The sequence below is a fragment of the Babylonia areolata genome, chromosome 27 (genome assembly GCF_041734735.1).
Source record: "Babylonia areolata isolate BAREFJ2019XMU chromosome 27, ASM4173473v1, whole genome shotgun sequence".
Lineage (NCBI taxonomy): Eukaryota > Metazoa > Mollusca > Gastropoda > Neogastropoda > Buccinidae > Babylonia > Babylonia areolata.
The window spans coordinates 8,426,929-8,453,069 of record NC_134902.1 but is presented as its reverse complement, the minus strand read 5'-3'; the positions used below and the strand labels follow the sequence as shown (position 1 = coordinate 8,453,069).

Here is a 26,141-nt window from a genome sequence, read left to right as displayed (position 1 = left end):
CGTCGTTCTCATTTAAGAAAATGTGATTTCAGGGCAGTTTTGTTTTTATTTCTGAGTATTTCATTTCTTTGATATAGAACAGATGTATTGCAACTTATAGTGCAGTGAATGTCGTCTAGTGTGTCAAATATTGGTAGCTGGACAGAACTGGTACCCCCCCCCCCCCCCCCCCCCCCCCCCCCCCCCCCCCCACACACACACACAAATAACTCACAAATAAAACGTTCTGAATTAAATTAGGAAAAGTAGTAAAATACTTAAAATAGTGCAAAATATTTCCCCCTTTCTCCTGCTACTACATACTGTAGTAAAAGTGTAAGATCTGGACGGAAAGTTTGCTACATGGCACACAATAAAAGACCACAGTTTGTTACGGTTTCTCTTTGACTGTTACACGGAATTGTTACTCATGAAGTAACGCCATTGTGAGTCACCCACTGAAGTTCATAATTATAGCTCCCGAAGAAAAGGATGCCCCTTTTCTTCAGAGAAAACTGAATGAATCTTCCAGCACTTTACATTGGGTGGTGCCACCCCCATGTTGCCACAAGCTGTGACTGCACGCCAGCACGTGGTGTGGACCCAAGGCTGACCACGCTGGGTTGGAGGGTAGTGGTTGACAGGTTAGGGCTGGCCCAGCTGCAGAGGAGTGGCTTCTTTGATGAAGATACCACATCTCTTCCTGCAGGGTCCGGCTTTCTGTTCAGCAGTGTGCCCCGATGCCGCTTCCCTGTGCTGCCTGTGTGCTGGCAGGGGAGACAAAAGGTGAATCACTGTGTTCGGGGACGTGCTGGGCAGATACCACGTGACTGTCACCCTGCAGTAGACGGCCGTTGGGGCGCACCTTCTGAAATATTAATTAACACTTGACGCATCTGCATTGGTTTTTCTCCCCCAAAAATCAAATCCCGTGCGCATGAGGGAACGATTTTCCTCTCCGCCAGCCCGCCAGCTCCCCCGCACCTCCCATCCACACTCATTTGCATGGTGATGTCTTTGTCCTTACCTCCATCCCTCCCCTGTGCACGCCTCCTCCACCCCCTCCTCCCTCCTCCCACGCCTTTTCGTCATCGTCTGTTCCTCGTTTATTTCCTCAACACGCACACTTCATCTGAGAGATAATAATTGTGGGGAATTTATTAAATCGGCGAGGGGAGCAGTTTGTGGGGAAGTGCGAGTAGTTATCGGGCAGCGATGTTCACGGTGACTGCACACCCACCCCCCGGCCTGCACTGCTCCGAGCTGTTGCCTCCAGATCCACCCTTCTTCTCACGCCTCCGGGCTCCCCCATCTCCCACCCACCCCTTCCCCCACCCTACCTCCATCCCTTTTGCATCCTCCGATGTCCGTCCTGTCGTGGCCTACTCCCCCCCTCCACCCCCCCGCCCCCTCCCGCCTCCCCCCACCCTCCCCCACCTTTTCACCCGTCTTAAGGTGGCATCTTGCCTCAGCCCACATCCCGCCCCTCCCCCTTTTTCCTGCCTCACTTCCGCCCCGGGCCTCCCCGCTCTTCCTGGCGACGTGACTCCTCTCTGCTGCCCCTATACCCACAACATGGCGGCACAGTCCTCTCCAGTCCGCCATTGTGTGTGGAACGTCCCTGACTCTTGTGACCCAGCTCTGTCATCTTCCTGTCTCACTCATAACACTTCTTGTATCACTTAGAGTGGAGAGAAGAAGACGTAAAACACAACACGTGAAATAGAAGACTCATTACACTTGCCACTGGGGACACCAAACGACGGACAGAGATATAAAAACAGAAACACAAAAAGTTACTGAGAAAATTATCGATTTGCTTTGAACACGAATACGAACACACTGTCAAGACAAGAAGATCACAGTTGAATTACGTGAAATAACCGTTTCTAAAACTAAAACACCCATGAATATAATGTGTGCACTATTAGGGTCATGTGAAGAAAACACCTGATTTATGCGTTAAGTCCCACTGCGTGACAGCACAGCTTGTGAACAGCACGGCAGTGATTCCCACAGTGACAGCCCGCATCAAACTTCTGGCCAGGCCTGCAAGCTTTCCACAGGGAAAAAAAAACAACAAAAAACAAAAAACGCGCTGATGGCTTTTCACACCTTCAACATGTAGGCTGCCTATGGTGCTGGAGGTGGTGATTTATAGTGGGAAAGCGGGCAGGCACACACACACACACACACACACACACACACACACACACACACACACACACACGCTGAAGAGGATACAACGCAACACTTTGATACTGTTCACGGTGCTGGGCCGAAGAGCATGTCGTGATTATTGACGGAATCTGGGTCTACATCCGCACCTCACAGACCCCAAGATCTGAAGGCAGCAGTCCGCTAGTTTCACTGCTGGGGTTGCCGGGAACACTGAAGGGGAGGGGGGGGGGGGGGGCAGGGAGTTCAGGGGGACACAAGAGGCGTGACCTAACTTCTTGATCGATGACTAATCAAAAGTAAGATCGATAAAGTGAGCCGACACTGGGTAGTGTGAAGGGAGTGCTCTCTCTGGGAGTGCTTCTCTGGGAGTGCTTTTCAGGAGTGCTCCCTGTCAGCCCGTCTTGGAGCGCCATTGGTGGTTGTCGGGCCTGCCTCCTCTCTCCCAGCTCCAGTCGTATAGAGCAGTTTAGTGCTGCCTCTCATCTCCCCCGTTCCTTGCTTTACACCCAAATGGCCAAGGAGCGGCCGCACGTTTGCCGTTTAATTGCCTGAATCGAACGCGCTCGAACGCGAAAACTGCGGTGGTGATTTGTTTAGGAGCAGCAAATGCAATCTCTGCGGCCACGGTGGGCCCGGGTCTGAGGGTGGGGGATTGGCCAGGATTGGTGTTTCTATCGACACGCTTCCATCTTCTCTTGGAAGCGGTGGCCGCTACCAGGGGCGGTAACTCTCTTCCCACCCTCCTGGACAAAGTGCACCCACTCAAGATCTTCCGCCGGTCCCGCGCTTTGTGAGTGTGTGTGTGTGTGTGTGTGTGTGTGTCTGTGTGTCTGTGTGTGCGCGTGTTGTCCCCCCTCCTCTGTGTGTGTGTGTGTGTGTGTGTGTGTGTGTGTGTGTGTGTGTGTGTGCTGTCTTAGTTACGTGCAGTATGTACTGAATTGGTACCAAAAGGGAAGCAAGGCATGTCCATCACAGGACTGCCAGCCCATGCACTGTGCAGACAAATATGATCTGAATGGAATCATATGACAGCAAGACCTGATGTGAAAGGATAGTTCTGACATTACCAAAGGTTGCTGATGAGACAGATATGTCCAACGGAAAACAATTTGAGAGGCAACCGCAGGCTTAAATAGCAGTATTTACTGTTTCGCGAATGCACGTGTTTTGCGGGACAGAAATGTGATATGCCTACTTTCAATGCTTAGGGTGTGACTAACTGACGAGGACGGATCAAGACAGAAATAATAGTTACACATGAGCAAAATCAGCATGCACATAATGAAAGCTTGTCAGTAATGTTCACACCATTTCCACGACATCCAGACTCCACTGAGGCCTAGGTTATTCTGTCTGTTTGTGAGTGTGTAAATCGTGTACCCCAAATCATAACTTACAAGAAAGGGATATATAGAACTGATATCCTACATGAAAGGTTTTAGGCTGGCATGTACAAAGCATATCACTGACAACAAAGTCCGCAGTAAGAGAAGGAAGCAGGCATGGTGTGGCCATGTAAGACGTCACCGTCGCCTCCAGGAGAGAGAGGCAGACAGTGGAAACAGCACAGTGACAACAGAGAGTAGCAGAGAACGGAAGACATTGGCAGACACAGGCCCTCGCTCACAGCCGTCACAAGACTGACGCCCCGCCCACTGGCCGACCCCGGCCACTGCCAAGAGAGTGAAGGGACCAGGACACAATGAGGCAAGGCATTCTCAAGTGCGCCCTCCGTCAAATCCACCCAGATTCCATGTCGCAGCGGAAGGTAAATAAACAAGGAAATAAAGGCCTAGGTAGATCAGGCGGGAGACATGGCGTGTTATAGGCCTATGCCATGCCCACCACAAAGCGTCTGCGCGCATGCTCGGAGCGTCTGGGCGGAAATCGATGTGTCAGCCGCTTGGGCCGAGCTGGATGTTCTTCCGTTGCTGTCGTTGGTAAAAGTGTGTGTGTGTGTGTGGGGGGGGGGGGGGATGGAGGAGAGCGAGTGGAGGGCAGGATGGATGGGGGCGGGAGCTGGGTGAATCAGGGAGACTGTGGAGCTGCCACAAGGAGGCAGGAAGCGGTGCCCGTCGGGGCAGAAAGAAGACTGAAGGGGTCAGCTGACCTCACTCCCCACTGGCTGCCAGCACACAGCGCTGGTCGCTTTTTGCAAGACTCATCTCTGAAAAAGATGGGGACGGGGCCACCGAACGGTGCTGGGAGAACACTGCTTTTCAGTTAGCACATACATTGAGGCAAAGAATGAGACAGACATACATGGTGTGTGTGTGTGTGTGTGGAGAGAGAGAGAGAGAGATGGAGAGATAACTTAGAACTCAGTACTGATTTACTGCACATCGGCCTTAGGCCACAATGCACAAAAGGGGAATGGAGACAGGCGGGGATCGGATCTCAATATGGATTTCATAAGTGTGTCCTTCTGAGACCAAAACACAGCAAACACTTGTCTGTTCCACTGTTCTAAAAATACATGGATCGCTCATTGCCCAGGAAAGCTGAAACCAACTGGATGCCATATTGTTTCTCGTATCCGGCCGTCAGTCCGTTGACAAGCCGTCTGCTAACTGGTGGTTGTTTCTGAACTCTGTGTATCTTCGATGAAATCGTGTTATGCTTGCCCCCACGACATGCCAAATGTTGTGTCTTGATTGAACTCTGCCAATGGTTTATCTACCGAAGTTATACAGGTAAACAGTGCAGTGACACATGGCGCAAACTTGCAGTGAAGACACACACACAGGAATGTCAGCTTAATTAACTAACGCCACGAGCAAGTGAAAGTTTGCCGTGAAGCCAGCTGAGCGCTCGGCTACACATATGAAGTCACCGCTTCGCGCTATACTGAAACGAGAAGCAAAATGGCTGATTGAACACTTCCGCTGGCTTCAGTTAGCAAAGAAGCTCAAAGAAGGCATGCGCTATCCATGTATTTTTAGAACAGTGGTCTGTTCCTATATACAACAAAAACTATCCTATATCTCAAGGCCTGACTAAGCGCGTTGGGTTACGCTGCTGGTCAGGCATCTGCTTGGCAGATGTGGTGTAGCGTATATGGATTTGTCCGAACGCAGTGACGCCTCCTTGAGCTACTGATACTGATATCCTATATGCATTTTAAGTGTCTCAGCTCATTGTAGATATATTTAAACACCATAAAACAGCATGGTAATATTGGAAAATGTTGCTGTCCAGTTGCGAAATTGCAGCACCAACAAAATACATGAAACATCACAGAATGGATGTTGACCCCTAACGGTGGAAACGCTGAACAAGGAGACCCCAAACGTTGACAGTTTCTTCCTCCTGTTAAAGGAATGGAAAACAAGAGAGGCAAGGCCTTCAAGACTCACTTGTGATACACTTTAAAAAAAAATCCAAGCTTTTTATGTATTGAGTATAATTTCAAAATGTAATGTTCAAGATGAGAAAGATCAGTTTAAAGCAAATTAAGTCCCCTAGCATTAATTACAGAGTAATTTCCCTTTTTTACTATCTGCACCAAAACGTTTCCAAAATAAGTAAAACTTCCATGCTTTGCTAAAAGAAGTTCCTGTTTGAACAAAAAATGATAATAATGACTGCTTTTATTGTTGGGTCAGAATATCAGATCAAAGTGCCAAGTTTAGAGAATACAAAAAATATGAATATAACAGTAAATGCAGTTTGCATTAAATTTAGGCTTCATTTTTTATTTTTTTGTGCCCATCCCAGAGGTGCAATATTGCTTTAAACAAGATGACTGGAAAGAACTGATTTTTTCCTATTTTTATGCCTAATTTGGTGTCAACTGACAAAGTATTTGCAGAGAAAATGTCAATGTTAAAGTTTACCACGGACACACACACACACACAGACAACCGAACACCGGGTTAAAACATAGACTCACTTTGTTTACACAAGTGAGTCAATAATGCATCTAGACAGATTAAGCATATGGTTGCTTTTTGTTGCTGGGCACAGTTCTGAGAGTGGTATATTGGCATAACAATTTAAAAACTTCGAAATGGGATGCGCGTACATAACACACACACACACACACACACACACAAAGAGCGAGAGAGAGAGAGAGAAATTCATCGCAGAAGGTCGTTCGAGACGACTGGTACAGAAAAAAAGCGAGGAGAAGAAAAAAGCGATAAAATAAGAACGAGGAGGACTTTAAAAGCTTGGTTTGTTTGAAAGCATCATTAAAGGGCAAGACAAAGACCGCGAAAGACGACAGGTCATTTGATGGTTGCACTGTGACGCTGCATGGCACACATCATTAGCGCACAGGCCAGGCGGAGAACTGGGGGACTAAGTGTTACCAGGGGACTGGAACGTGCGTTGCACGTGCTTCCTCATCCAATTTGTGGTCAGACTGGACTGAGCCTCCAATACACGGTCTTTTGACGGAAGTGGGTTTATAGTTTGGACAACCGTCCGCCCTCATTAGGCTGTAGTTAGGAGGCAGTTGTAATTCCAACACTGTTTCTTTCATCTTCCGTTTGAAGTAGACCTCCCACCTTCTCCTCACTTCCCACTCTCTGGAAAAAAATAGTCTCAGTGATTCCAGAACAAATTGCAGCTATAAGAATTTTGTTCCCTGATAAAGTTTTCAATTAGCGAAAATGTTTTACTTGAAGCGAAGACATCCACTCTTTTCTTGCGGTTTTTCATCAGTTGCATATCTTGCTTACTGACCCACAAAAAACGCATACTTAAAAAAAAAGAAAGAAAAAAAAAGGTTTTGTGGACGCTCCCGAAATCCTGGAACAGTATCCTTGCTTTTTGGGGGCAGTTTGTTCTTTAGTCTATCATGCGGAAAAACGTATGTCCCAACGTTAATATGAGTTTGAATTAGTCCGATGTCACTGGCGTTGGTAGAAGATGTTGGTGCAGACCTTTGCTGTCGTGTGGGTGAGAGTGTCGGCGTGAATGTGTGGCTGGGTGGTGGGTGTGAGGGTGAAGGATGTGGCTGGGTGGTGGGTGTGAGGGTGGAGGATGTGGCTGGGTGGTGGGTGTGAGGGTGAAGGATGTGGCTGGGTGGTGGGTGTGAGGGTGAAGGATGTGGCTGGGTGGTGGGTGTGAGGGTGGAGGATGTGGCTGGGTGGTGGGTGTGAGGGTGGAGGATGTGGCTGGGTGGTGGGTGTGAGGGTGGAGGATGTGGCTGGGTGGTGAGGGTGAAGGATGTGGCTGGGTGGTGGGTTTGAGGGTGGAGGATGTGGCTGGGTGGTGGGTGTGAGGGTGGAGGATGTGGCTGGGTGGTGAGGGTGAAGGATGTGGCTGGGTGGGTGTGAGGGTGAAGGATGTGGCTGGGTGGTGAGGGTGAAGGATGTGGCTGGGTGGTGGGTGTGAGGGTGAAGGATGTGGCTGGGTGGTGGGTGTGAGGGTGGAGGATGTGGCTGGGTGGTGGGGGTGAGGGTGAAGGATGTGGCTGGGTAGTGAGGGTGAAGGATGTGGCTGGGTGGTGAGGGTGAAGGATGTGGCTGGGTGGTGGGGGTGAAGGATGTGGCTGGGTGGTGGGTGTGAGGGTGAAGGATGTGGCTGGGTGGTGGGGGTGGAGGGTGGAGGACGAGTGGCATGGTCAGTCTGTAGATCACGTCACGTTCATCACTGAGGACAGGTTCACTGCAGGACAGTTGATGTCACTGAACAGATGTGAGGTCATTTAGATATAATCATATGGAGACGGGGTGTAAAGGTTTAAAAAAAAAAAAGTTTAGTCCTTAAACTCTTAAGACAGCATGAATTTTTAAAATTATTTGATTTGGTTCTATTTCATTTCATATGCCAGAAATATGGGAAAATGATAACGTGACGAGGACAACGAAAAGAACATTGACTCTGACACTACTAGTGTAAATTGTCTTCACAGGCACATTGTAAGTTGTTCCATTTGAAACCCTCTTCCTTTTTAACACTTCTTCCTCTCTCTGTATCTGAGTCACACACACACACACACACACACACACACACACACACACACACACACACACACAGGGACAAAATGGATGGCACAGGAGACTGTGCACGGACCTGGGCAGCTGAGGGGGTCCGAGCAGGGGACATTATTTGGAACGACTCTCCAGCAAGGGCGGCTAATTCACAGCTGATACCGCGCTTGTGGTTCTTGACATGTCACTCTCGCCGCTGATACCGATGGAGTTGTGTCCCTTTCCGCAATTTGCGTGATTGAGTGCGTTTCAGGAGGCTGCTGGTCTTCCATTAGTGCTGATTTGTGTCCCCTGATCCCCCGCTGTTCTCACCCCGCCCCGCCGGCAGGGAAAGGGAGGGGAGGAATGGAGACTGCAGCAAGCACTTAATCCCTCCTTTACACCACGGCCCGTGGGTTGAGAGTTACCCCAGTCTGCACCAGCACTGCTACAGCTGCCCTCTACACCTTGCCGCATCGTCAGCCACTGGTGTAGACTGGCTGTTTGGCTGGGGGTCATAGGTGATGATAAACTTGAAAGAAAAACAAAGAGAGAGAAAAAAGCGATGAAACAAACAAGCTAACAAACAAATATTATGAATTAATGGAAAATCTGAAACTACTCCACTGCAGTTGAAACAAACTAAAGATGTTCGCTCCCTGTCATATGGGGCTTGGAGGTAGGTAAATATGTTTGTTTTACTGCTGCTTATGGAAACTAAATAAGCGGAGAATAAGCAGAGAAGTTACAGAATTACAAATATTGTTTAGAATGGTTAATGAATAAATACATTAATAAAAGGAAAACGGTGACAGAGAGATGTGATCGTGGATTGACTTACTACATTGAATAAAAAGTTGGGAACGGGAAGTTGTTTGTCGTGGTCTTTGAACAGAAGTCTTGACATGTGCAATTGTAAATACTTAACACCACTCCCCCCCACCCCCCACCCCCCCTTTTTTTAAGAGAAGTGGGTAGGCTTTGCCTTGTCTGTCTCTCTGTCTGTCAGTCACTGACCTTCACGCAGGTCCCTAGTTCCCAACAGATCGTGCGGTCAGTACTCTGAAATCCACCTGCATCCTCATATTACAGACACAGTTGAAAAAGGTTCTTTATGTCATCAGAGTATTATAACCACTAACCTGTGGTACCGAGCCTTAGGCAGGTTTTTGTTGGATGTGTGCCACGTGCTCCACACTGACACAGTCATTGTGACTGGCGTCCATACTTGGTTGAACGACCTGAGTCAAGCAAGGTGAAGGCCCTCCGATCGAACACTCGATTTGGTACCTGGACTATTGGCCACGTCTGTTGTTCTTTCGGCCAAGTTGGAATCGATTCGTTTTTTAAATAAAACTCACACATAACGGAAATTACGAACAGATATAACCGAAGATGACATTGTTTCGTCAGAATTATAGAGATTGTGGACGGGGCTTGGGTCCGTAAGCAAAAAACAGCTTCTTTGCTTTTTTCATTCCATTCTATTGTGGGTCGATGTTACGGAGCATATGATAAATTATGCGGGGAGTGTGTGTGTGTGTGTGTGTGTGTGTGTGTGTGTGTGTGTTAGCTGACAGGGGAAAAACTCACGTCAACATCACATGTGATATCTCTGACACTCGCTCTGTCTCTTTGCCTGTCTCCCCCCGCCCAACCCCCTCCCTCTCTCTCTCTGTCTCTCTCTCTCCCTCCCTCTCAATCGTCTTGATGCTGAAGCCAGTGCAGGCGTTGTGAGTGGTGAGGCCAGAAGATCGTGGGAGAGCAGTCTCTGAGGGCGTCCTGTGTGTGTCTTTGTCACATTGCCCGGCCGTCGGCGAGAGGGGTGACCCATTTATCTTCCCGAGGTTGAACACATGTGCCAGAGAGAGAGGGGGGCAGGGACATGGGAGAGGGGTGGGTACCCCGAAACGACGGCGACGCCTGTCGTGTCGTGTCGCGTCGCGTCACGAAGCATCGCGTTGACTGTGTTGTCGGTGCCCGTAAAACGTGTCAGTACCGCTGCACCACGCGTCCTGTGTTTCTTGGTCAAGGGGTCAGTGACAGCCGTCTGGTTCGCTGGGTTAGTTATTGCATGTTAAGTAATTGCTTGAAAATGAGTGAGATGGGTCGTTTCTTCCTGTTCACTTTTTCGTGGGAGCTAGAGTAATGTTTTATTGAAAGATTCCTGCGCACATCTTCAATGTGTTCTCGGCGCTCTCTGAGACAGTTCTGTTGGCAGTGAACAAAATGTATGGTGAATGGTGTGGATGTGCCCCCCGCATCTCTCTGTCTCTCTCTCTGTCTCTCTCTCTGTCTCTGTCTCTCTGTCTCTCTATGTCTCTCTCTCGTTTGGTCTCGCTTTGTTGATATATTGAGGTGAATACTCTATCTATCTGTCTGTCAATCTACCTATCTCTCTCGCTCGCTCGCTCGCTTGTTTGATCTCGATTTGTTGATATATTGAAGTGAATACTCTCTCTCTCTCTCTCGCTCAGTCGTTCTCGCTTTGTTGAAAAATTGAGGTGAATATTATTTGTCTGTATCTCAATAGCTGCCAACACATTTTCATTTGCGAAAGCTCTTTTCCCGTTATAAAACAAGCCCCAAGCCTCTATTTAAAAAATGAAATAAAATAAAAAGGACATCCCACGCTCCTCCCCCTCCCCCGCCCCTCTCCCTCCCCGCCCTCTCACACACAAACGCAAACGTCCGAGACATTCAGCGCTGCAGATGAAAACGCAGTAAAAGTGACGGAAAGGAAGGTTTTTATTAAACGTGGGTTTATTTTGTCACGCAGCCTGTGACACAAAACTGCTGTGATCATTTATTCGCGGTATAAGATACTGCACTCACAAGTTTTATGTGAAGTCGTTAGCGTGCAAGGGGTCAGTCATTTATGACGTAAAGTGGCACATAAAACAGAAAGAAATTGCGTAACATATCATGCCTGCCACAGTCGGCAGGCGCCATTACGGAAGGAAGAGGGCAAGAATTGTGGCCCTTTGCTCTGGGCGACATTAGCCATGGCTTACAGGCGGCTTGCTGGTGTGTGCTTTAGGTGACTGTAATGGGCTGGGGTTTGAAACGTGCACTTTAAATCACACTGTGTGTGTGTGTCTGTCTGTGTGTGTGTGTCCGTGTCCGTGTGTGTGCTGGTGTGTGCTTTAGGTGACTGTAATGGGCTGGGGTTTGAAACTTGCACTTTAAATCACGCTCTGTGCGCGCGCGCGCGCGCGTGTGTGTGTGTAAAATCTGCTTTGTATTTCTCTCTCTCTCTCCATCTCTCTATCTTCTACACATACACACAAACACGCACGCACGCACGCACACGCACACGCACACACACACAGTGTTTGGTAATGAGAAATTCGGTGACATCATTTTATCAAAATTTTGTGAATTTCGATGTTGTTGGTTTTTTTTGGGGGGGTTTACGTTTCTGAACACTGGTTCAGTAAAACGAGAATTGCAACACAAGTCATGTGAGTACTATTTTTAATAGTTGTTAGATTTAACTACAGTTAGGTTCTGAGGGTGTTTCAGGTTTCAGACGAAGGTGTTTGGCTGATATATCGCCCACTGAAAGATATTTGGGAAGCACCAACTGACAAAACAGTCGTGAAAAGAAATAATGAAAATTATCATTATGATTTAAAAGCTATAACGGAATGTGTAAGAGAGAACAGAAAGTATTGATTGTGTTTTCCTGGATTGGACTTTTCATATGATTTATCCCTGAAGGGAAAATGTGAACATTACTGTTATTTTCTTTGGTTATTAATACTCAGAAAGGAGTGTCTTTACGTCGTTATGTTGTTTATCCCTGGGTAAGAGTGAGGTCAGAATGCGAACGTTGTGTGCGAGTCTATCTGTCGTGTGAGCTTGAGTTGAGTGAATGCAGCAGTGTGACAAAAGGTCAGTGGATGAAGTATGATGCCAACAAGAACAAATTAATGAATGGTCAGTTTCCAGCCTGCACATTTTAGATAAAAGATGACAATATAGAATTGTATCAAGAACGGATAAACTGCTGACACTTATGTTAGCACCAAAGATTTCCCATGTTTTTACCTGACACCATACGTTACGGAATGGGCAGACAGCGATGTCCAGTGTTCCACTGGCTTGCATTGAGCTGCCTTGTAAACCGTCAAGTTTCATGACAGAAAAGATATCTGCCCCTTCCATACTATTCAGGTCTTCTGTTATCTACAATGTTCTGTTCTATTACTGTTGTGATTTGATATTATGTGTTAGAAACTAGCCTTTCCATTTTGGTGTCGCATGTCATACATTATCCTCTATGTTCAATGTTGATGTTAATACATACATACACTTTTTGTTTTTCCCTCAAGGCCTGACTAAGCGCGTTGGGTTACGCTGCTGGTCAGGAATCTGCTTGGCAGATGTGGTGTAGCGTATATGGATTTGTCCGAACGCAGTGACGCCTTCTTGAGCTACTGATACTGATGTTAATCAAGGCGCCGTTTTTGTTTTTTTTTAACATGACTGTGTTCACCTGAATTTGTTTTGGAGTGTTCACGCTGCGTTCAAAGCGCCATTCGTTTACCGCCTTTCTCCCCCCGCCCGACACTCCCACCACACATTTTTTTCTTTTTAATTGAAACTTTATGTATGCCTTTGTGTGTGTGCTTACAGTGTGTGTGTGTGCTTACAGTGTGTGTGTGTGTGTGTGTTTGCGCTGTGTGTGTGTGTGTGTGTGTGTGTTTGCGCTGTGTGTGTGTGTGTGTGTATGCGCGCGCGCACACACACAATATGTCACTATAATGTCGATGCTTTAGCTGTCCGTGTCTTTTTGTCATCCATTAAGCTGTGTTTCATATCCATGTACTTAGGGACCATCGAATCTTGTTGTTCCTGGTTTGTTTGTTTGTTTGTTTTTGTTTGTTTGTTGTTGTTTTTATTATTCATTTGTCTGAAGGTTCGTGTTGGTATGTTGTTGGTTTTTTGTGGTTTTTTTGTTTTTGTTGGTGTCTAAGTCCACATCTATTTACCTGAGTGGTCAGGCTGGTATTTCAGAAGCCATTCAGTTACTTGAGTGTGAAAGTCAGTGCATTGAGAGTGGCTGTGTACCGGGGTACATATGTTGACCCGGGTGGATGACTGGTGCGTGCGTGCAGGTGTCCTCCATTAACCGGGTATTGCGGAACCTGGCGGCAGAGAACCAGAAGGTGATGGGCCAGGGCTCCATGTACGACAAGTTGGGGCTGCTGAACGGGCAGGGCTGGCCCCGCCACAACCCCTGGTACTCCCCCTCCGTGTCCATGGCTGGCCTGGCACACCCCTCGGCATACCCCCCGGCACAGGCCTCCTCCCTGGGGCTGGACAAGAAACGTGAGTGTTCAGTCTGCAAGGTCCTTTCCTCTGCTTGCTCTTTCCCTTTGTCTGTAGTTCTGTTTGTCTCTCTTCTATTTATTTATAGCTTTATTTTCACGCTGAAATGACGATTTATCGCGTCTCCTGCCCTCTCTGACTCCATGTTTTGTCCTTGTGTCAGCGTCTCCCTTCTTAACTGCCGTATCCTCACCTACGTCCCCCCCCCTCCTCCCTCCCGGCCCATCTCTCTCTCTCTCTCTCCCTCCTTCTTTCTCCCTTCTTGCCCGTGACGGGAGATCCAAATAGCACATTGGGCTGTTTCTGTTGTTGATATGGCATTCAGACACAGTGGTGGCCACAGGAGGCTGTGTCACAGTTCTCTATCAATGGAGACTGATGTTTTAACGGGGCGTGCAGAGGAGCTTTGGAGAGACATGATCTGTTCAGGCGCCGACGGCTTGAGCCTCACTGAGAAGAGAAAACGAAACCACAGAAAACACTTTCTTGTATTGCATAACTGTTCCCCTCTCTCACATTTTGCAATTGAAAGCGCAGCTGACAAAAATGAAGGTAGACAAATAAATGAATATGAAATGATTTAATAGATAATATAAATTGAATAGATAAAGATGATATCAAATAACTCCATTGTTCAAGGAATTGGCTTTTTTCTTTTTTTCTTTTTTAAACTTGATTGAAAAGACGAGACAGGCTTCAGTATTTCGACACTCCATCACTGCTTGCTTTAAATAAAAAAGAAGTCAGCCTCTTATTTATAAATGTAAACTTTACTTCAGTTACTTGCGAGCATTATTTCTTTAAATCCTTATGAGCGTTAAAAGTATTCAATTTTAAGTGGTCTCTTGCTAACATCTTTCTCAGGGCTAGGAATAATGTTGGATGTTGTCCATTTCAGAGGAAACTACCGTTTTCAAAAATACTGACTGGGTAATTATATACATACATACACACACACACACACACACACACACACACACACATATATATATATATATATATATATATATATATATATCAGAATTTGCACAGTTTAGCATTTCTCCAACACTTTTGTTGGCTTTAGCGCTTTTCCCTTACTTTGGATGTCTGTGTCTCGCAAAACACAATCATCTTCAGAAAAATTGGCATTAAACAATGGCTAAAATTCATTTTCTGTTTCTGTCTTGGAGTCACTGATTGAATCTCAGGTTGTTGTTTTTTACAACAGATTTTCTTCAGATTCTTACTCCTTTTGTTTACCCATTTTATCACATTCTTTTTTAGTTGTGTACTTTACACTTTTTGTTATTCTTTTTTTCTTTATTTTTTGGTTGCTTTTTAATTATCCGTCTTTACATCTGTTTTACATCTCTGAAATATTTGAGCAACCACTATGCTTTTAATTTCTTTCGTGCACATTCATCACCAAACCAGTAATTCCTCTTTTTTTTCAACACTTCCTTGTCCCTCTGTTTGAACCATCAAGCTGCAGCCCCACAGACACAGAAACAGACTGGTCCACACTGTCATTCGCCTTTATATATATATATATAGAGAGAGAGAGAGAGAGAGAGAGATACGGACACGGACACGGACATTGTTTTATTGCCATTGACAATACTATCCTTTGGCAAGGGGGACAATGTATGAACAAAAGAATAACGACGGTTTACAGAGAAATTGACACTTTGGTAAGAGTAAAAAGAAAACCAACGACAAACAACAAAATCATTGAATACAACATATTAAGATGAAAAAAGAAAATCTCTCTCTCTCTCTCTCTTTGTCTCTCTCTGTCTCATTCTGTCTTTGAAACTCTGTTTCTGTCTGTATTTCTATGTCTCTCTGTCTCTGTCTCTCTCTGTCTCATTCTGTCTGTCTAACTCTGTTTCTGAGTCTGTCTGTATTTCTGTCTCTGTCTCTGTCTCTGCCTGTGTGTGTGTGTGTGTGTGTGTGTCTTTCCCTGTCTCTCCTGTCTTCATTTATGTTCCAGCTCTGTCCCCCCATGGGGTCTGCTAGTCTTTAGCTGAATGGCAGGGGAAAGGTTGTAACAGGTGATGGTGGTTTCAATTGCAGCAAGCAGCACTCATAAATCCCAGTGTGTGCCGTGTTGCTGCGCCGTGCTGGACGAAAAAGGAAGACCGTTCTTGGCGCTCCACCTCCACGACACTGTGGGCTGCCTCTCCAACTGTCCAAAGCGTCGCACCTAGTGCCTGATTACGCGTATTCTGTCCGGCCGCTTTGATCTCGTGTTCACGGAGGCAGGACTAAAACTTCATTTCTCTCTACACTTTCTGTGGTCCGTCCGAAATTGGCTGGAAAGTTAATTGGCGGTAATTGTTTTGCTTCTTCAGCGTCTTGTGGGGTGCTGGAAAGCGAAGCAGGGCCTTTCCTGTCGGCTAATGACTGGCATTGAGGACAACAGCGCCGTCTGAGCCTGGCGGACTTGCAAGGCTGGACGGGTGAAAGTTGGGGAAGTGAAATTATTTTCACATTAGTGTTTGGGGCTTTTTTGAACTGCCGTCATCCTAGTTAATGTGTCGCTGCACTGTTGTTTCGAAATTGACTTTCTCTGCCCCCCCACCCCGCCCCCTCTCCTCCCTCTCCTCTCTCTCTCTCTCTCTCTCTCTCTCTCTGCTTTCGCATAATTTTTCTTTATGGTAATTGTAGCCACCCCTTTCTTTCTGCGTGTGTCTCCGCCTCAGTATCGCACCTGCCTCACGGGTAATGATGAAACACAGACATAACATTAAATCGATGTGTTCACTGGCAAATATTTGAAATACAACGATGCACTTTCACGATATTGCGTCATGGTGAGTTATGTGCTGACCGGTGTTGCCCATGCCTGGTCCCTGGAATCGTGTAGTTATGTTGCACAGAATCTTGCAGGACGCAGTTGAATGGTATTCAATACGGTCATTACTTAAAGCGGCGGGGTGGTGGGGAGGGGGAAGCCCCACTGGCAGCGTTGTCTGTGGGCTTTATCCATGTAATTTCCGGCCCTAATTGTCTGCACAATGGCCGTCATTAAGGATGACACAGTGCCGTTAATTATGCAGGCCTAATGGACAGGTGAACCTAGCCCGCCATGTTGAGTCTCCGCTCCCGTTGAGCTCTCTGATTGGCCCTTTCCGCCGTCGCCTCGAGGTCAAAACGAGGCCCCCTTCCAACCGGAAGTGACACTGTGCGCATGCTAAAGGGACGATGTCACAGGGTTCCTTTCCGCCGATTTGTTCTCAGGGCTGTCTGTGAGAGGAGGGAGAATCTTTGAAACGTGTCGTGAAAGAATCGTTAGCGTATTGAGCGACTCAATACAGGAGCTGTCTATACGAGTGGGACTGTATTGAGAGAGACGGGAGAAAAGAGAAGGGTGGTTGGAAAATAAATCAAAAGGCGTGTAACATTTATTTGATGGCCCCTCGCGCCTCTCTGGCGCCCCAGCTCCTTCACAAGCAACAAACGCGAGTCCCATCCAACTTTTCTTTTCGCCCCCTGACTCGGGGCCTATTCTGTGCCGGGCAAGTTTGGAGTCCGATTGTGTTTTCTCTCTGGCCTGCGCTTGTGTTTCCTCCCTGCGCTTTTCACTCTATTAAGACAGTGCGCCCCGAAAGGCGCGGACGAGAAGGAGCGTGCGGGCGTATTGAGGGGAGCAACAAAGCCTGCTGGGGGCTGGCGGAAAGTGGTGACTTATTGCGGAGAGCGCGAAGCCCCCCTTCCCTCAAGTCGGAGTGGCATTGTTGCATGTCGTCACTCAGTCTGGGGCTGCATTCAGCCCGCAGTCTTAATCCTGGGCCGGATAATAGTGCGGCAAAAGAACGATTAAATCCGTCCTCTCTGGTACCTGTGTGAGTGAGCAGCCCGCTACGCCTTTTTTTTTTTCTTTCTTTTTTTCCCCTCTCCTTATTTTCCCCCTGAAAGCGGCGGCCCCGACCAGTGCGAATTTGATGACTACAGCGAGTTCTTTATCAGAGTATAGACTAAGGAGAGAGGCGGAGACAAATGCCCTCTTCCATTTTTCCTGCTGTGTGTACCAGTCGCTACTTGTATCACTTACCTAGTTCAATATTTTCACCTCCTGTTTCCAAAACGGTGTATGTGATAAATGTCTCCCCCCCCCCCCCCCAACCCACTTCGCCCTTTACATCTTTTGTATTTTCTTTCATCAGAGACAGATTTTTATCAGAGACAGATTTCTTTCTGTTGAAAAGGAAACAGATGTACGATGTCCAGACAAAACAGTCGAAACATTACGTCTGACTCATTTTCATGACATTTTCAGGTAAAATACAAAACAGCCAGAACAAGAGACTTATACAAGCGTTCGTCTTTTTTTTTTTTTTTTGTCTTTTTTTTTAAATACCTTTTTCTTTGTCTTCTGGTTTTTAGTCTTCTTTGTTTACTTCTGTTTTGTTTATGTGTGACCAGTTCGGCAGCAAAAAGAGTTCGTTGATCAGCTATTTATAGCCTTTTTACTCAAAGTGGTCACTTTATACTCGAAATCATTTCTTTTTTTTTAATAATTTGTCGTACATAAAAAAAATTCCTGTAATTTCGAGTATGAAGTGACCACTTTGAGTAAAAAGACTATAAACAGCTGATCAACTGACTCTTTTTGCCGCCGAATTGGTCACACAATGCCCCGGACAAAGGTGGCTGGGTTTTTCCGAGTAGGGCACTTGTGGTTTGTTGCCGAAGTCAAATATTATCCATTGCAATAATACTTCCCCCTCCCACCACACAAATACTGTGGATACCTTTCACCTCTCCACTGCCCAAAGTCAGTTGTGTTTGTTCTCAGCTAAAGCTTTGTGGCGATCCCCAAATAGTTCACACCGCAAAGCACCTGGCCTGTTGATGGCGAGTGTACACAGGTTCCAGGCAGTCTTTCACTCTTGAGGACGCTGTGTGTTTACTACCTTCTCCATCAGTTTCCTTAGGGCCTCCTACTTTTACCCATTTCTGTTATTGCTTGATCTCCAACAAACATATTTCCCATTTCCATTGTTAAAACGTTGATCTTCTCATACACAGTATCTTCCATCTTCGCTTTTAATACGGGTATCCACCACCTCCCACAATTTGTTTAGATATCAAACCTGTTCTCAGAGTTCCTTCATGTTATAAATGTATTGACAACTCTGCCCCTTCCTATCTCCGTGGCTACCTTCACCTCTACACCCCATCTCGCTCTCTACGATCGGCTTCGGATCCACTCTGTTTACGCATACCCAGATTCAAACACTCGATTGTTGGCCGCCGTTCTTTCTCTGTCTCTGGACCTTGTCATTGGAATGAACTTCCTCTTTCACTTCGTCAGGTCTCCACACTCAGCTCTTTCAAGTCTGGCCTTAAAACCCACCTCTTCCCAAGAGAGCCTCCCTCCCCTCCCCTACCTCTTCTTTGCCTTCAGTTTTTCCAGTTTTAGAATTATGCATGCGTATGAATGACTGGTGCGAAAACGCTTTGATTTGTCTCTGCGCAAGATTCAGCACTATATAAATACAATAATAATTATTATTATTCATAACGTGTAGGCTGGCAGTGAGGTCGTCATTCAATGTGCTGGCCATGCACCAACAGCTGATGGCTCATGCACCGTTTAGTCCCGCCTGCCCTGACCCTGACCTTTGGCCCGTATGTCGGACACTAGGTGCCGTCGACTCTTCACACCCTTCACCCCGCGTGGCCATCCGGAACAAAGAGGGGGCGGCCGCCGGCCAGTGGGAAATGGACTGGGGTCAGTCTGCCGGCCAGAAGCGTCCTGTTCATGAGCTGAAGCACCACTCTACAGTCCTCATACACAGACTCAACACCCTTGTTTGGGATTGTTGGCTGCTATTGTGCTGCCAGAGGGCGGGAGGGGGGGTGGGGTAAGGAAAGTTTACCCCAGGGAAGGTCGCCCGGTGGTGAGACCTTACAAAAGCAGGCAGAGGATAATGATGGTTGTTGGGTAATGGTGGTAGGTATATATACTTTGCCAGCCACACGTTTGGTTTGAATCAAACTATGTACCACTTTCCTGCCTGCCAACTCCACACAACATTGTCCCTCAAATAAAAACCCAACAACTGGAGAAGATAGTTTTGGGAATGATGAGCCAGAGAGAGCGCGCGTGCGTGCGCAGGTGCCCGCGTGTGTTTTCGATGTTGATGTTTTTCCCGCGAAGCGAAGTGGGGGCAGTCCGGTTCAGAGTCATTGTGTGGGGATTGCTGAAGAAGCCATAAAACTGAAGTGAGCGCCGAGCAGGTGGCGAGCATTACGGGGAAGGTATTGAGGGAGGAGGGGAAGGGAGGGGTAGCGTAACGGTCTGAGGACCTCCCCATGTTGCCTCCCTGTGTTGGTGGCTGGCCGCTCAGTGTGGGATGGACAGACACCATGAGTCCTCAGCCCACGCGCGGAGTGCTTGACCCCTCTTGTGACTAACGAGAGGTCGCTCTCCAGGCCCCACCTGGTCAGCGCAGGGCCATGGGAAAGCGTGGCGATCCACGCCCACAGGTCGGTGGGGAGGTGGCCTCTGTCTCTGGCCGTCAGAAGGGCGGGCAGGGGGCGGGGAGGGCAGCGTTTTGACCCCCCGGAGTGTTTGTGGCCCAGCCTCCCGTCAGGGGCTGACAAAGGGGAGGGGGTAGTGGGAGGGGGGGTGAGCAGGGGAGGGGGGGGGGGGGGCTCTGCCCCTGCTGCGCTCCAGTCAGTGGATGGGGAGGGGACAGCACTGTGGGTGTAGATGGGGAGGGGACAGCACTCTGGTTGTGGATGGAGAGGGGACAGCACTCTGGGTGTGGATGGGGAGGGGACAGCACTCTGGGTGTGGATGGGGAGGGGACAGCACTCTGCGTGTGGATGGGGAGGGGACAGCACTCTGGGTGTGGATGGGGAGGGGACAGCCAGCACTCTACACAGAAGGGGATAGCACTCTGGGGGGACGGCACTGTGGGTGTGGAGGGAAGGGGACAGCACTGTTGGTGTGGAGGGGAAGGGACAGCACTGTGGGTGTGGAGGGGAAGGGGACAGCACTGTGTGGAGGGGAAGGGGACAGCACTGTGGGTGTGGAGGGGAAGGGACAGCACTGTGGGTGTGGAGGGGAAGGGGACAGCACTGTGGGTGTGGAGGGGAAGGGACAGCACTGTGGGTGTGGAGGGGAAGGGACAGCACTGTGGGTGTGGAGGGGAAGGGACAGCACTGTGGGTGTGGAGGGGAAGGGGACAGCACTGTGGGTGTGGAGGGGAAGGGACAGCACTGTGGGTGTGGAGGGGAAGGGACAGCACTGTGGGTGTGGAGGGGAAGGGGACAGCACTCTGGGGGGACGGCACTGTGGGTGTGGAGGGGAAGGGGACAGCACTGTGGGTATGGAGGGGAAGGGGACAGCACTGTGGATGTGGAGGGGAAGGGACGGCACTGTGGGTGTGGAGGGGAAGGGGACAGCACTCTGGGGGGACGGCACTGTGGGTGTGGAGGGGAAGGGGACAGCACTGTGGGTATGGAGGGGAAGGGGACAGCACTGTGGGTGTGGAGGGGAAGGGACAGCACTCTGGATGTGGAGGGGGAGGGGACAGCACTGTGGGTGTGGAGGGGAAGGGACAACACTCTGGATGTGGAGGGGGAGGGGACAGCACTGTGGGTGTGGAGGGGGAGGGGACAGCACTGTGGGTGTGGAGGGGGAGGGGACAGCACTGTGGGTGTGGAGGGGGAGGGGACAGCACTGTGGATGTGGAGGGGAAGGGACAGCACTGTGGGTCAGGGCGGGATGCTGAGAGGTTGGTGGAAAGAGCAGCGCCGTCAACGTGTTGCCTGTCTGAAGTCAGCTCATCTGCCTTTGATACTGGCCTCACTTTATCCCTGCTGTCAACTATATAAAGACAGTATTTAATCTTCTTCCGTTTTTTTAAACATCAGATATAACAGTTTCGGGCTCGCAGACTATCTAATTAGGGCTGAACTAAAAATAATAGGAAGGAGAGTATTTGCGTATCGGGGGATGATGTTTAAATTCTGGGGTAAACATGATCGAGACATTTTTTTGAACAACATAAATATAATCTGCCTCTGCCTCTCTCTCTCTCTGTGCACATGTTGCCGGCAGTGTGGTGAGGTGTGACTGTGCAGTGAGGTGTGGCGGCAACAGGTGGCAGCGGTGAAGTGACAAGTGCTGCACGGCTGATGTCCCCCCCCACTACCCCCCCCCCCCCCCCCCACACACACACACACACACATCCGACCCCCCACTCCCATCGTCACGCTCCCCTGCCCATCCTGATCCATCCCTCCGCTTGCAGCGCTCACCGCGTTCAGTGCTCACCATCAGTCACGTTAACTCGCCACTTTCACGCCCTCGTGTTCTGCTTCCTGCGCGGTCGGCGGGGTTATAAACGATAACACGAATGCGTTTTCAAATCAAACTTGACGCTGAGTCACACACACACACACACACACACACACACACACACACACACACATTCGTAATGTCCCGGCGTGTTGATTATTGTAGAGATTGTACGTGCTCTTATTTTTACTTCTGTTGTTGCTGTTCATTAACAAGTTATCCTCCAGTCCAAAGACTGAATTGCTCGAATGAAAGTTCTGAGAGTGAGTGAGAGAGAGACAGATCGAGAGAGAGAGAGAGAGAGAGTTGCTGAACCCCCCTCCTCCGCCCCCGTCCCCCCCAGCCTCCCCCTTCCCCAGACCCCCCACCCACCTCCCACACCCCACCCATTTCCAAAAACCAAACCAAACAGACAAGAAAGACATGTGAGGTGGACAATGGTTCCCGTTTCCGAACTGTTGGACATTAAGTAGATGCGTCACGGGTCTAAAAGGGAGGTAAATGATAAATGGGAGTGCAAGCTGGCGGCATAGTGGACGTGTTAATGGCGATTATCTCCCCCTGCCCACAGCCTCAGCCTCCAATCAGCCATCAGGCTGCTGGTTGACAGGCTGTCTCCTATAAATCACAACCCGTCTCTTAGTGTAACTGGCGGTGTTAAGTGTGAGCCACGATTGTTCACTGTATACGTACTGATATATATATATATATATATATTTTTTTTTTTTTTTTTTTTAATACGGAAATGGACAGTATCAACCTTGTTGAACAAGAGTCAGTGATCTGACAGACAATGGTTAGAGTGGGAGGGGGCGGAGAGGTGGGGGTGGGGAGTTTGAAGGACAGAAATCTGTTCTGACAATAAGCTCACTGAACACTTAAAGTGGTTAAAACGAAGGTCAGGCATGTGTTGGTAGGATGATTTGCAGAAGAAACAAGTCGTTCACCTGCAATGCTCATGCACGAAGTTTGTTTCACACGAAACATAGTTCTTATCAGAAGTTCTCCAATGCCGGGTTTTCTTTCATCACAAACGCATAAATATAGTCGTCTGTACTAAAAACACCAAATTCCGAATTGTGGACTCCATTAATGGCTTTAGAATTGAGTGCAGTGTGGTATGTAGTGCTCACTGTGACAGGCTGTACAGTTGTTGAAGGGTGACCCATTATGACAGCTCGTATTCATCTGCAGTGACCCATTGTGACAGCTCGTACTGTCATGCAGTGACCCATTATGTAGTGACCCATTATGACAGCTCGTACTGTCCTGTAGTGACCCATTATGACAGCTCGTACTGTCCTGTAGTGACCCATTATGACAGCTCGTACTGTCCTGTAGTGACCCATTATGACAGCTCGTACCGTCCTGCGGTGACCCATTATGACAGCTCGTACCGTCCTGTGGTGACCCATTATGACAGCTCGTACTGTCCTGCGGTGACCCATTATGACAGCTCGTACCGTCCTGCGGTGACCCATTGTGACAGCTCGTACTGTCCTGTGGTGACCCATTATGACAGCTCGTACCGTCCTGCGGTGACCCATTATGACAGCTCGTACTGTCCTGTGGTGACCCATTATGACAGCTCGTACCGTCCTGCGGTGACCCATTATGACAGCTCGTACTGTCCTGCGGTTACCGTTACCCATTATGACAGCTCGTACTGTCCTGTAGTGACCCATTATGACAGCTCGTACTGTCCTGTAGTGACCCATTATGACAGCTCGTACTGTCCTGTAGTGACCCATTATGACAGCTCGTACTGTCCTGCGGTGACCCATTGTGACAGACTGAAGGGATGTACACCGTAGCCATATCGGAAGGGAGGGTGGTGGGGGTGGGGGCTGGTTCTAATTGCCGCAGTCTCATCAGCCGACCAGCCTCACCACTCGCCCCTCATGGACGGTGAAGGGGATGCAATCTTCCGGCACGTGCCCGGTCACTTTGATAGCAAGCAAACAATCAGACGTAAATTTGTCGGCCTTTCAGCGGCCACAGTTGTGTCTTTCACTTCCCTCGCTTTGCCAGCGCGTGCACAAAATGCGCAGTCACCCCGACTCACGTGCAAGTCTCGCACGACCACGCGCGGCTTTGACCCCGGGAGCCATTTTCTCGTGTTTGGTGCGTGAACACGCGGGATTAGACGTTCGCGCAGGCGCGGCGGCTTATTAATGCCATTGCGTCACGACAGTTGTGGTGTGACCCCACGTCAACACGTGACCCCGCACGTCAGAGTCCCGCAGCAAATATTGTAATGGAGGACAGTCATTGTTGGCGGCCTGGCGGGAATTGATATTGACCCAGCGCTCTGCCGCAACTTCCAAAAAACGGGGATCGGAGCGCGCTTCACCATGTCAAAATGGTTGCAGACATTGATTGTTGTTTTTAAACAGCAGCAGAAGTTAACTTTGCTGCTGAATTTAGTTGTCTGTATTTCCCTCTCTTCCGCCCTCTCTGTGTGAATTTTTAAGCTTTTTCATTGATTGACTGAAAATGCTTTGTTTCCACTCTGTTATGATATTGATATTCTAAGCACATACGTGTTTATTATTCGAACTAAATATGCAGTGATATCGCCGAAACAGCATTGACAGCATGACATTGTGTATGTGCGTGTGTGTGTGTGTGTGGGGGTGACACAAAGAGGGGCAGAGACAGCATGACATTGTGTGTGTGTGTGTGTGTGGGGGGGTGACACAAAGAGGGGCAGAGACAGCATGACATTGTGTGTGTGTGTGTGTGTGGGGGGGGGTGACACAAAGAGGGGCAGAGACAGCATGACATTGTGTGTGTGTGTGTGTGTGTGTGTGGGGGGGGGGGGGTGACACAAAGAGGGGCAGAGACAGCATGACATTGTGTGTGTGTGTGTGTGGGGGGGGGTGACACAAAGAGGGGCAGAGACAGCATGACATTGTGTGTGTGTGTGTGTGTGGGGGGGGGGACACAAAGAGGGGCAGAGACAGCATGACATTGTGTGTGTGTGTGTGGGGGGGTGACACAAAGAGGGGCAGAGACAGCATGACATTGTGTGTGTGTGTGTGTGTGTGGGGGGGGGGGGGGGGTGACACAAAGAGGGGCAGAGACAGCATGACATTGTGTGTGTGTGTGTGTGTGTGTGTGGGGGGGGGGGTGACACAAAGAGGGGCAGAGACAGCATGACATTGTGTGTGTGTGTGGGGGGGGGGGACACAAAGAGGGGCAGAGACAGCATGACATTGTGTGTGTGTGTGGGGGGGGGGAGGGGGGTGACACAAAGATGGGCAGAGACAGCATGACATTGTGTGTGTGTGTGTGTGTGGGGGGTGACACAAAGAGGGGCAGAGACAGCATGACATTGTGTGTGTGTGTGTGTGTGTGTGTGTGTGTGTGTGTGTGTGTGGTGACACAAAGAGGGGCAGAGACAGCATGACATTGTGTATGTGTCAGGTCAAGTCAAGATTTTATTTCATGATGGTAAATTGAATAAGCAACAATTGCTTTTTTACATCAAGCCATCAATGAAAATAATCATTAAAAAAATTAAAGAGAATGGAAAAGAAAGAAAAAAATAGGGGAGACACACACAGAGAGAGAGAGAGAGAGAGAGAGAGAGAGAGAGAGGAGAAACAAGCAGATGAAGAGCAACAACAACAAAATGCATATATATATACAAGAATATTATGATAAAGAAATACAAATTTGCATTTCCATTTCTCACACACACACACACACACACACACACACACACACACACACACACCACTGAATACAAATTCTCGGACACAATTACACCATGCCCACCCCATCCACATGCACATGTTCCCCCATTTAGTGCAAAATCCCTGCCAGCACAAGCATATACAAAACATTTCACAATTAATAGGCATATTAGACTAACAGGTCAAAAATTGCATTACTGTTAATTATTTTCAGTGAGGTGATTCTTCAGATTTTTCTTAAACACGTTTTTATTTACGATACTTTTCAGAGTGAGTGGGAGATTATTCCATAATTTTCCACCAGAATACAGAAAGCTGGATTTGTAAAGGTTGTTTCTTGGTCTGGGTATGCAGAGCATGTGGTTTGTCTGTGTTCATTAGTTTTAAATGTGTCTGCAATCTTTTTTGGAGCATTTCCATCCATAACATTATGCATGCAAACAGCTTTGTTGAAGTACAGCCTGTTGTGAAAGGATAATATATTATACAGTCCATTGGGGTCAGGGAGTTCGGTTTCAACAATACTATTTTCAGTGCACTTTTATACATACGGTGAATAAACTTCAAGTTTGAGAGGCTACAGCTGTCCCATAAAGTTATGCATAATCGATTACTGGCAGAATATGTGCACATAAAAAGAGCTTTCGTGAATGGTCATTAAGGATCTTTTTGATTTTTGTTGAAGTATTCTATTTGAGAGACGTTTACTTAATTACTTCG

At 48.2% G+C, this 26,141-nt stretch overlaps 1 protein-coding gene across 4 annotated transcripts in view; it reads left to right on the top strand.

The window, feature by feature from the left end:
* Nucleotides 1–26,141, top strand: part of LOC143301438 (paired box protein Pax-6-like) — a 145,354-nt gene that overhangs the window by 100,204 nt on the left and 19,009 nt on the right. For all 4 annotated transcript variants that reach the window (XM_076615730.1, XM_076615731.1, XM_076615732.1 and 1 more), the window contains exon 5: nt 13,205–13,418. In XM_076615730.1, coding sequence (XP_076471845.1) covers nt 13,205–13,418 — 214 coding nt within the window. The remainder of the gene's footprint in view (nt 1–13,204; nt 13,419–26,141) is intronic.